The 13,057-nt window shown below is 36.3% G+C and overlaps 1 protein-coding gene across 2 annotated transcripts in view; it reads left to right on the forward strand.

Annotated features, from left to right (window-relative positions):
* The window catches only part of LOC133522318 (forkhead box protein K1), a 112,334-nt gene extending 100,484 nt beyond the window's left edge, over positions 1-11,850 (forward strand). Inside the window, exons 10-11 of one of the 2 annotated variants that reach the window (XM_061857623.1) lie at positions 5,777-5,873; positions 6,604-11,850. In XM_061857623.1, coding sequence (XP_061713607.1) covers positions 5,777-5,873; positions 6,604-6,636 — 130 coding nt within the window. In that variant the 3' untranslated portion in view covers positions 6,637-11,850. The remainder of the gene's footprint in view (positions 1-5,776; positions 5,874-6,603) is intronic. The other variant, XM_061857624.1, reaches the window with a different exon arrangement.
* Positions 11,851-13,057: the final 1,207 nt, after the last annotated feature.

A 13,057-nucleotide genomic window follows, 5' to 3' on the forward strand; every position in this document is an offset into this window, starting at 1 on the left:
GATCGAACTCGAGAATCTTCATCTCTTCAATATCTTTATGATGATTAGAAATTTACTTATAGTATTTTCACCAGATTCATTCAGGTAGTCTACTTACTATCTACGACACGATCGACGCATGGAGAGTGAGAGTACAACCTTTTATGTTTAGAGGTTACACGATAATAACAGCTAGTAATAATAATATGTTGTGATACTTATGTATATACTACTGTGTGACATGTAAAATTATTTATAATTTTATTAATAAATATCTTAATCTCTTAATCTGATAGTCGTCATCAGAACTACTACTACAAACATAGTGCCTCTTTCTCTCCATGCGTCCATACCGTATTGGACTTACATGATGTCGCGGATGCTTATAATTATGCTAGATGTCTTCATAAGAGGAACTCCACGACCATCCGCAATTTCTTGCGCGCCCGTGCGTCTATGGCGACATGCTTCAACTGCACGGAACATGTCTGGACCCAAATTTGGTGTTCGTGAACGTGGCACTCTCTCACACCGTAACTCGCAATCATACTCTTCATCATGCAGCAAGTGTTTGCGGCTTTGCCTACCTTTCAGGCTCCCTTCCGCTCCCTCACTTGGCATGGCAGATGTTTTAGGCGTTGGACGTTCCCGAATCTCACATTCGTTAACGTCCACTTCCGCGACATTATGATCGGAGCTGCGCTTCTCTCTGCGCCCATTATTGCTGACCTTATCGTCATTTGCGTCCATCACTGAAACTTAGATTTGTACGGATAATATCATTGTTCATTCAAAATATTAATCGTCCTTACAAAAACATTACGAGTATCGTTGCGGCATTTTGCAACATATGCTTAAAATATGATTAGGTAGAAAACACGTTGTTCTTTTAAAAGAGCTCTATCAGCCGACAGGATACCTTGATTTCAGTTAAGTTTTATTATTAATTTTTAATACCATTAAAACTATAATATTAGCATTTCCAACAAGCTGTAACAGCCCGAAATATCACCCCTGCCAATTTATTAAATTTCATCAAGTCCTGAGAGTTTTCAGGAAGCGACATGTCAGGTCCTTTCTGATAAAACTCTACACTATATAAAAATATATTAATTTTAAATCAAGTTTTAGTCGTTTTTAGTAGCCTGAAATATCGTTTCAAGCCATTTCTAATGATACCTTACGCAATGTCAAAACATTGGAAATTATCACGAGTTTCAGTCGCCATCAGCAGCCTTAAATATCGTTTCAGGCCGTTATGAATGAATCTCTACACAATATATGAGATTTAAAATTTTAACAAGTTTTAGTTATTTTCAGCAGAATGAAATAACTACTGTTTGTGGAGACCGGTCTGTTTAAGCTTACACGGGGTACAGGTTATGTTAAAGTATGTAACTTTACTTTTGAGTGACATTAACGTGAGCCACTTCATTCGGTTCTTGTCTGTTTTAATTTTTTTGTCTTTTAATTATTTATATAAGAATTCAAGCCTTGGCGACCCTCTACATCTCTAAGGATAATTTAATATATATTTTTATATTTTATCTCTGACACTTAGAGACTTATACATCTCTAAAGAATTTTAGTATTTTATGGTTTTATTTTTTTATCATAGTTTTTTTTTGTGTAATTTGACATTTAGAGACAGTATACATCTCTAATAAAGTATTTATTATTTCATAGATTCGATATTTGTAATTGTTTTTTTTTTTAATTTATTGTTTGTAAAAATGGACATGTAAAAGTGCCCCTGTGGCCTATTTGCTGAATAAATGTTTGATATTTGATATATTTGATACACTATATCAAAACTCTAAATTTGCATCAATTATTAGTGTTTTTCGCAGCCTGAAATAACGTCTCAGGCCGCATCAAAACGGTTTCATTATTTTTCTTATAAAAATCATCTTAATTCCCCTCGTCATGTTACATTAAAATTATCCTAACATCACAAGGTATTTATGTATATGAATCTATTATATAGATTAATTATTGATTTATTTATCATATCGTTTATTTTCTTTATACCAATAATTTGATCACTATTTGAATAAACAACTATTCAATTTGTTCATATAAATGTAAGACGAGCAAACTCAAGCTCACCTAGGGAATTCGAACAATAAAAACTAATAAAAAGAATAGGCAAGTTTGCATCATTGCCACACCATCACGCATCTAGCTTTAAGCATAACGTAAAAATATATATTTTCAATAAAAGTACAATAATAAAAAAACCATTTTATTGCGAACATCGAACTAGAATAACTATAAAAGACTGACTTGGGCTCAAAAATGACCCCTCGGCTACTGTGCCGAAAATGAATCGACTGTGCGGGTAGTTCGAAAAACTCGCGCGATTTTCTAATGTAAATGTTGATGTCAACTTTAGCCAGTCTTCTCCGACAACACCGTCCTTGAAACGTCGGAGGTAAATTTAAAACTTAAGCGATTAAGTCCCATTTGTATAAGTTAAAGATGTGTAAAAATCGTGAAGGTTTAAATCAGTGAATTGACTGTACTAGGCGGAATTAGACAGCTTTAGTACGACAGCAGCCTTCTGTGGCATAACATGTCAGCCCATACAAAATTATTAATTCAGAAACCTATATCAAATGCCTTATTGTGCGTTTATTGGTACCAACAATTCAATACAACACAAGAAGAAGAATGGGATTAATTGGTTTGTGTAAGTTTAATTCCTAAACATGATAAATAATTATTTAAATTAACAGACTGTTGTAGACTAATACGCTAAACCAAATGTCGTAACTATATGTATCAGTTTCATAATAACTCATGCCCTTTTGGGCATACTTTGATACGGGGTGACAGAATGAGATGGCGTTATGCAATACTTTAAAGGAACTCCAATTACTTGTTCTTATGTAAAATATCAAGTACGGTGCAAATTTCTTGCCGATAAACTTCCTGTTTTATTTATTCAAGTTTCACAAAGGACCGGAACCAAGGATCGTTACCGGTATTCTGACTACCGGTTTTAAATTAGGTATAACCGGTTATAGTTGTATTTCGCAATTTTTATCACTAAAGCTTTGATTACCGGTATAATCAATAACCGTACTCATGTCTATTAGTGATTTTGCCATTAGACAACAATATCTGTATTTGACATTTTACCCTTAAAAACCATTACCGGTTATACATGTCAATGTCAATACACTCCTTTATTTGTGACTTCGAAGATGTTGCGCTTTGCGTATTGCTAAATTGTCAGAATATTTCAGACTTAGTACTTTGGCAAGGCTTTTCCTTTGCGAATAAAAATGAAGGACATCGTTACTTAAATAATTTACTTTCAGCAGCAAATAATATTAATCTAGGTACTACTACTACACTTCAGCCAGCTATGCAAAATATTATCACGTGACGTTACAGTATTAGACCTATTTGTTGTGATTTAGTAGTAGTGTCTGATTGACATCTTACCTTTCAAGTACAATGAATAGCGGTATTGAATAAAGGTATTTAATATTTTAAATAGTCTATATATAGCGGTAAAAGAAAAACAATACCTCTAATAGAAATATAGCTATTCTTTTTATAGCGGTATTAGTTTGAGAATTTATTTACATGTATTAAGTAAAACCGGTTGCACAATCCCTGACCGGAACAGAAAATTCTTTGGACAAAAATGCTGTTACTTTAAACAGGCAGGCACCAGGTTGATTCACTTGGTTCCCTAGCCCAAACACGCGAATTTGTAGCGTACATTTCAAAGAAATTTATTACTATCAGTGAGAAAATGGATAAGTGGGACTTGAAGATAAGGTTGTTCTTACTCTTACTTATATTTTTGGTTATTTCATATGTATTATATTTAAAACAAAACAATATATTCAGTTAAGAATAATATTTCAGATGGCACGTACTGAAAATATCTCGGAGAGTTCAATTGAATCTAGTAACATTCCAACAAAAGGTCGTATGATAAATACTTTATTAAATTTCAAAATATTAAAATAAAACGTCGTCTCACTTATAATATTTTAACTTCAGGTTTCTTTCCATATTGCGTTGTTGTTTTGTATTATTTACATTTTATTGATACATAACTAAAAACGTATATTAAACTTGGGCAACATTCAACACTGGCATTTTATAGAATTTTGTATGTACTTTCATTGTTCCAAAATACATAATACATATGTACCGACATACACTTATAAAGTATAAACATGCCTAATCTTGACAATAAATACGCGTCAAACAATAATTTATATGAATTGGTTCCATCTTAGTATAATTATTGTAAGATTTGACAACGCCAAATTATTGTAACGCAACAACGGTTCGACGCATAGAATTTTATTATAGGCAATCAAAACTTTTATTGATCAATCACAACTTTTTGTTTAATAGCAGGAATTAGTTTATTGAATATAATTCGAAGCTGCAAGAATATATTCACGGTGAACGGGTAGCTGTCAGTGTCAGTATAGCTGGTATTTTCTATGGAGAGCGTTGTCTATATATATATATTCCGTCGCTGATTGCGAACCAATCAAAACATTATTAAATCAGACCGTTGTAATTGAAATTAATTGTATAATGAAGTAAAAATGAAAATATTCTAATTAAAATGCAACAATCAACCTTAGGATTTATATTTTACTTATTGGATTTATTGGAAATTAATCCACGCTCCACGCCACCAATCCGGGCTCCACGGTGCCCTACATTTGGCGACAGATGGAGGTGGCGGTAAATTGTCAAAGAGAAACTGTTCCCTCGAAGTGGCAACTACCTTCAGTGATGAGGAAACCGATGCAAGTAGGAGGAAGAAATTATAATTATCTAGTGTAAAATATGTAACTGTTATTTTTGTCCTAACAACTCAGGACCTGTCCTGACCTTGTCCTGACAAGCATACGTTTTAACGTATGTACTCGTTTAATATTACTCACGTAAGCTAATTCAGTTTTATGATGTTATTACATTACAATATTTTATTATTTCGTTTACTATTTTTATTTATTTAGTTGTCTTATAAGCTAACATTATTTAAGTGTGAGCACTAACCTCACATAAAAAAAATATTAGTCAAAATAAGTGGTCAAACATAGACAAACAATATCATCAGTCGTTATGCGTCAGTAATTGTATTCATTGTGCCAGGGCCGATTAATTAACTTTTGCAGGCGGGATAAACGAGTGATTTGTTAAAATACTCGCCTATCCTCACTTCTGAGATATAAGGGGTCTAACCATAATATTAAAAGAACGGTAGGTGTGATCAAAATACATTTATTTGGCACAATGACCTAACCTCTTCCAATCTAACTAACCACACGACAGTAGTACGCTTGTCGCTTAGACAAGCAATTATATTGTATCGAGTTCTAACAAAACAAAACGTACTGACCTGCTAATAATACAATCAACGTAACCACTTGTAATTTGCATCGACTGTCATCGTTCGACTGTCATCGTTCGAATGTCACCTCCCGAATGCTCGTTCAATATTTAAGATGGAGGGATCGATCACGTGACTCTTCACGTGATCGATCGTTACAAATACTTTTAATAGTATAGTTAGCTTATTTAATCTAGAAAAATGTATTATAATGACAAAATATCTATATAAACTAAACAGTATCCTTACAATATATTATTTTAATAACCGCATTATTGCGATTAATTTTGTTATTAAATTCAACATGTGTCGTCATCAGCGCCGAGCGTGCGTTCTGTGGCCTTCGGGTTAGGCTCTGGATTGTTGAGCGTCGGACGAGACAGCAGACGGTGTGCTTCAGGAGGCGTTGTGTTGCAGGGGCAGGTACTCGGGCGACATGGAGGCGCTGGCCGGCGAGCTGGTGATCGAGGCGGCGCCGCTGGAGCCGCCGCACAAGCGCCACCGCCACCGTGACGTGAGTACTTGCTATTTTATAAAAAGTTAGCGTCTAGTCAATTCTTTAGATGATGCTCAACGCAATGACACCATTTTCCATAGTCTTAATTAGATGCAGACGCTTAAAAACTGCTAGTGTGCGATCTCTTAGAGCTTCATGTCAGAATTCAATCGAAAGCGAGTTTACCTTGCGATATTTCATCGACCGTTAAAATTCAGAGTACGTACCTTAGTAGTTAGCGGTATAATAAAATTTGAATTTTCGTTCCGTCTATACACTTAGGAGCAAAATAGTTCCCTATTTGGAGTCCCCCATAGGAGGAAATAAAAATATTGGAAAAAATAAAAATTACCAAATAACCGTAAATGCCAACTACATCATATGTTAGGCGGATTTATAGAAAATTTCAAGGAGTACTGTTGTGTATTATCATGTGCCCCTCCCCTTGATCTCTAGCATATCATGTAATTGCTACGTAAAAGTATATTCATTTGCAACATTGGTCTTTATTAATATTTCAAAATAACCACGCGCACCATACAAACACGTCCCGACCGGCGCGCGGCAAACGACTGAGGCGCCTTTGAGCATGCCGAAACACTGACGCCGAGAGGCTCGGCCGAGGCACGTCTACATTGGCCGTTTTGTGCGCGAGCAAATTGGCGTATGCTCGCTCTGTGTGGACTCGCCTAATGGCGTTCTTCGATTTAAGTAAGATAAGTTTAGTATGAATGGTTAATTGTTGCAGGTGTCGGAGGCGGAGGAGCGGCGCGCGTATTGACGCGCGGCGCGGTGAGCGGAGGGCTGCGGCGCGCCGGGCGGGCCCTACACGAGCCTTAACCTTGTGAAAACGTTTCTTAGGAACCTCGCCTTTATTACTTCCACACTATTTTGCGTCAAATTTAAACGGCGAGGCGCGGCTTTAATAGAGCCAGAATTGAGAATTATCTCGAACTAGAGTTCGCCAGTCTCGCAGTACAATCCTCAGAAGTAAGCTCCGCGGTGAAGTGCCGACCGCTCGGGACCGTCGGAATGGCACGTGGTTCGACCCGGTACGGTGGCAATAATAAGGTGATAGGGTAATTTAAATCTGGAATTTCGATATGCATAACCGACGAGGGAACGCCGTGGACAGTGTTGAGAGTGATTTTAGTTTACGCGTAAGTAATGCAGTAGTATGATCTACGGATGTCTTTTTCGTTTGTTTTTTATAGTTCTGGACTCGAGTGCATAGTTTGACAGTTGTAAACGTCGATTTGACTTTTTTTAATTATACGCTTGCAGTGACTATGTGTAGTCAGCTTCAAAAATATGCAACCGGCGGGAGGCCGGGCTTCTAAATTATATTCTCATATTTCTGAAGCTGGCTTAAACATTTTAAAATTAAAGTACTAAGTGCAATGATTTATTATAATTTATGGATAAGTTTAGTTAGAAATAAATGTGTAACCGATCATTGTTGCTTATTTGATTAGGAACTACTTAAATTAATAGAAACTCATTTGTAGACGGAATAACATTTTTATTTAATCGATCGAATATTTTAAGTGCTAATTTAATTTTTTATGTCCTAAAAGTGTGGTTGAATGGAAACTTAGGGTTTAGTTATTTGTGTGTATCCGAGCCTTCTTCGCGTGACTACGTATCGACAGAAACGATCGATGAAATTAACGAAGTGATAATCTTCAAAAATCATTAATAAAATTGTTTAACATAATCAATGAATTTGGCACGCGAGTACAACATTTTTATAAAAAGCGTTTTCGAGTTTTTCCCTTTCTAGATAAATTTACAATTGCGTAATATTAATATTCCCCAGTTGAAGTTTGTAAAAATTAATTCTTGTAAAGAATTTGATTATTACAATAAAGTAATAACCTAAGTCATGAATTTGGAATCGCCTTAAATCGGCCATTGTATTTTTACCCTATCAACCCTTTCGATGTAAGATTTAGGAATAAAATTAAAGCAATAGAAATATTTTTGATGTCTCAAATTATAATAACCAACGAAGCAATTTAGCAATAAAATGGCTGATTCATTTGCATATAGCAAATCTATAAAGTAACATATTATTTATCTTCGATCATTAGGCGGGTCCACACAGAGCGAGCATACGCGCGTGGCAATTTCCTCGCGCACAAAACGGCCACTGTAGACGTGCCTCGGCGGGAAACGCGCGTGCCGCTTCGGCCGAGGCACGCCTACAGTGCCGTTTTGCGCACGAGGAAATTGCCTCGCGCGTGAGCTCGCTCTGTGTGGACTCGCCTATTCGTGTATGGCCTCTGAATCTTAGACAGTGGTAGCAGAACAGTACATCTGACATGTCTGAAGTTCCAACTATGCAAAATTTTAAGTCGGGAATCGTAGACGTTGGCCTTTCACTACTGAGTGGTGTGATTTAAGACATTGTGTCCTGATCTAACGGATAGATATTATACAGTACAGTTTGCTTTGATTAAGTTGAGTGGTACTGTCAAAAAATTTATTGAAATATTTTGATTATTTCTATGTTCGTAAATAATACAATCGTTATATTTTAAATTATATATCTTTATTTCGCTACACAGAACAGTTAAAAACGTATATTGTAGTCTTAATAGTAGCAAGATTTTTGCCAGTAATTTGATCGTGAACAGGCAAAATAATTTTATAGATAGGTGGATAATTAAAAAGAAAATTCTAGCAATTGTAGCTGTGCTCTAAGCCGGTGCCACCACAAAGGTTGGACGTACTTCATATAGAATGTTATTGCTTGAAGTTTGGTTCATGTTGGGTGTTGTGACCATGTCACTAAAATTACGCATTGCCAAAGCAAAACTGATGGTGTCCCATCTAATTCTGTGTGTAGGACGCCTTATCTTTGTTGATACTATTACTTTCTAAAGCTAGAACTTTCAAAAGAACGCTGGGCTTCAAAGGAAATATGCTTGAAATATTTATATCTCGAATTTCTCGCATTATTAACCTATGCATGATTGCAAATGCCGGAATTTTCTTCAATACTTATTATATTTGTATAATTTGTCGTATTTTAAAGTGTATATTAATATTCAGGTATTAGTAGGTATATAGTTTATGTAAAGTTACGCAATCAAATAAATAGTTCCTTTATTTTGCCACGTAATGCAATTAAATAGGTATTTTAAGGTTCTATCTTTTATTTGTCTGTACGTCACTTTCAGAATAATACAATTTCTATATAAACTGAGCCTCCTAAAGCAATGTAGATAGGTACAAGAAAAATGCTGTTCTATTTTTAAATATGTATTAGCGAAATAAGTAATCATATATAGAACTCCGTTAAACAAAGTTAAAGACCAGAGCACATCGGCTACGTCTGCGTATACGTGCACATGCGCGTGCGCGAAAATGTTGGAGCCGTGCACGCACACGTCACGCAAGCGGTGTGCCGTCGCTCGTAGGGATCTGTATATTACTACGTGCACGAGTATGCACACGCATCCGGTGTGCACACACCTTAAAACCCGCTGAACGCTATCATAAGAATCAATCTTTCCAATAAAATACAAAATGATAGTACCTTGAAATATGCACAGTTTCTGCTGAAAAGAGCACTTTATTTGAATTATTAACTTTGATGTTTTGTGTTAAATTATTGCAACAGAGAATAATCTCAAAGCTAGTTCACTGTAACCGATACACCAACTCCATAGTACATATTAAGCTTAACACTGGTTAATAAGAATAAGATATTCTTATACATAAAACATTTTTATTATTGTCAAGTATAATAACAATGGGCCATGGGTATAAATGAATGTCCGGGTATACATATATGTGTGGCAACAGGCAGTTGATAAAATAGTAGCATACATCCACATAAGTTCAATCTTCATATAATGTAAGAGAACTGGGTTATGACGTTGTGTAACAGATATTTTCTTTATTTTTCACACCTAACCTAACAATACCTACTGTGAAATGGTATAGATATATTTTAATTTCATATATGTATATGAATGACGTCGATCAAATTAGTTACAAAATATGGCCGGCTTACCAGATTACATTGATGATAATGACGTATTTGTTGAAATTATACGATCGAATATTAATTAGGCGATCGGTGACTTAATCCGAAATCGGTTCCCGAAATATAAATCTATTATTACTTAAGTATTTAACTTTTTTCACGCTTGATTGGAATGAGTCATACACACAATTAGGTTTCAAATTGACTTTTCTATTTCAAGTATTTGAAAGAGCCTTAACGCCTTCAATTTTGGCACAGGGCAACATTTCTTCGGGAGTGTTATAAGTATGTTATGCACTCCTAACGTATCAAAAGAAAATAGTATCTCAAAACGGCGCTTTATGCGATGGGCGAAATGCCATCAACTATCAAAATTTCGAATAAATGGTAAGACGGCTTGAAGAACTTGTGATTTAGTATGTATTGCACTTACGTTCGTGCGAATGCTGTCAACATTTTAAAGTAATGTTAGCTGTAGAATATTTTATTTAGCTTAGGTGTATAGGCGGGATTGAATGATGAAAGATTATTTTAGCATTTAAATATGTGAATTATGTGAGAGGCTTATTTGGCGTGATTCCGTTTTTGGTCCCGTCTCGTTTTGTATAAATAGTAGGTCGGTAGGTGCATGGTTTTGTCGTTTTTCGCTAATTGTTCGCGGGTTGTTCGCTATTTGACTCCGTTTTTACGGATTATCTCATTTATCGGATTGAGTTTGAACATAGTGATAGTTTCAGGGCTATTTGTAGGAATTTCACCAACGTGTAAATATCGCAATAATAACAATTTAATTGCAAATTACTCCTTATTAAATAGGTAATTAATATTATGAAATCGTATTGTTACCGGGGAGTAAAAGTATCTTTAAATTTTTAGCCCAGCTAAAATGTTAACCTCCGTCATATATGACGGCTAGGGGTCACTTGCCCCATCCTGAGTCAGGCAATAACTCGGGGTTAACCGGTTAAACCCGGAGTTAACGGTTCAGTTTAACCCTGTGTTACCAGTATCTCCGAGTTAGTGGCTAACCTGGATGGTGCAAGTGGAACTAAGAGCTTCATCCACCTTAACCCGCGAATATTAATAGCGGTTAACTAAGTCGCTAAGCTTGGCAGACTACCCTTGGGTATGTGAATCTTTTGTTCTGGTAATTTGGGTTGAGTTATGCCTCGATACACATACACGCTTTAAAGTAATTTTACTTCGCTTTCCTGCAGTAAGCACTTTACCGAATAGCCATAATGGCCTGAAATCAAACTATGTTATACCTACGCGATCCTTATTCTTAAAATGTCACGAAAATTAAAATTATCGACCAATGTCGCTTACCTTCTCTAAGGTATATCAATGCGACGCTAATCTCTCAAATGTTTGGGAAATAAATTGTGCGCGGGTCATAATATAGCAAAATCGACTTATGCAACATCAGCTTTAAGTCGATTTTCGCTGGGACAATTTAATCGGAAAGTCCTTTTAAGGAGGCAAATGACTGAAAAAACATGAGAAAGGACTCTGTGCTTGTTATCAACGCTTTGACCGTAACACGTAGCTATGAAGAATATAGGGGCCTATCAACTTATTCTGTGAGTGATTATTGTGACGTTTCTTGGAAAGAACTCATACTAATAAAACTTGAAGGTTGGTGGATTTCTAATCCAGTAAAACAAGTTTTATACAGTTGTCAGAAAGATAGAAACTTTGCATAAACAGAAGAAAAAGTTGATAGACCTATAGCCACACTTAAGCATGTATAAATATGTATAAACATATATAAGAGCTAAAGGTAGATTAAGTTCGCAACTAGCGTATGATATAAGGCATTTAAAATGCCAATAATACTTTCGTGTCTAAAGTAATGTATTTAGTGTATGCTGGTATATAATTAATTTTGTTGTGTATATTGCATACTATAACTCGGGAAGCTTCTTCCGGATGGTTGTACCAAGACACTTGTCTGAATATTGACAAATTTTAAGAAATAAACGTATTTTAATCCTTCATATGGTTTCATTTGACTCCTCTTTGCAACTCTGTAGGACCGTATAGGATACATGACCGTTTTTGGTGTATTCCCATTTGCCCCAGCCGGGCGCAGATGGGAATAGGTGTTTTCATATAAATCATTCCCATTTTTCCCCACCTCATGTATGGTAGCGGTCACGTGTAGAGGGGATAAATGGGAATCTATCCAAAAATTGTTTGTATACAAGAGATTAAAACTGAAATACATATACTAAGAAGAAGTGACCAAGGCCTCCAGTGCTGGAATCGAGCCAACGTCCTTTGCTATCGCGGCAGGTGCCTGAGCCAGTCGGCCACCGGGGTCACGGTGGCATAGGCCGAATTTTTCCAAGTAGGTATATATATGCATTTCTTACTGAAAGCTTATGGCGCCCCCTAGCCAGACCAGACAAATGGTTTGGTATGGTTGGTTTGTTGTGCAGTAGCCAGAGATTCATTAATTGTATGAGAAGGATAAAGTTCAAGACAAATCCGTGATTCGGATTAGAGGAATGTACATCTCTACATTATGCCGTAGAACTGGATGTTTAAAGTGGACGTTTGACAATTCAGTTACCCCAAAACATGGCGCCGTGTAGCGGTGTTTTTTTTTTTTTACAATTATGGTGTGTAGCGGGTGGCTCCACTTAATTCGAGTTATTCCAACTAGTTTCCACCAAGTTGTTGTTACCAGTGGTACGACTGGAAATTTGTTTTCCAGTATTTACCACTAAGCTGAGGTGATAACTACTGGGAAAAAAATCCCAGTAGTTACCGCTGGTAACAACTTAGTGGTAACTAGTGGGAATAACCCATAATTCTACCAAAGGAAACCTATGGTTCACATAAAGACGTATATGGCCCGAGTGGATAGTCGAATAACCACTCACATGCTTAATAATATCTTTCAGTGACCTCTATTATTATAATAAAATAAGGGTGACAGCTGGTAACTAGTTAACTACAGTTACCAAAAGCAAGGTAGTGGGTAGGGCGTGCAGCGGGTGGGCGTACGGCGGGCATGTAAGGCCCTGGTCTGCAATAAACGCCGTAGGTGGTCGCGTCCGGCGTGACGCTGTACGTGACGTGCGAATGCTTACTATGGAAATGCACTAAGTATAGTGGCCTCTCTCACACGCCGGACGCGACCTACGGTGTTTGTTGTTGACCAGGGCCTTAAACAAATTTAATGCAAGCGTATAGG

Source organism: Cydia pomonella, chromosome 10, assembly GCF_033807575.1.
Source record: "Cydia pomonella isolate Wapato2018A chromosome 10, ilCydPomo1, whole genome shotgun sequence".
NCBI classification, from domain to species: domain Eukaryota; kingdom Metazoa; phylum Arthropoda; class Insecta; order Lepidoptera; family Tortricidae; genus Cydia; species Cydia pomonella.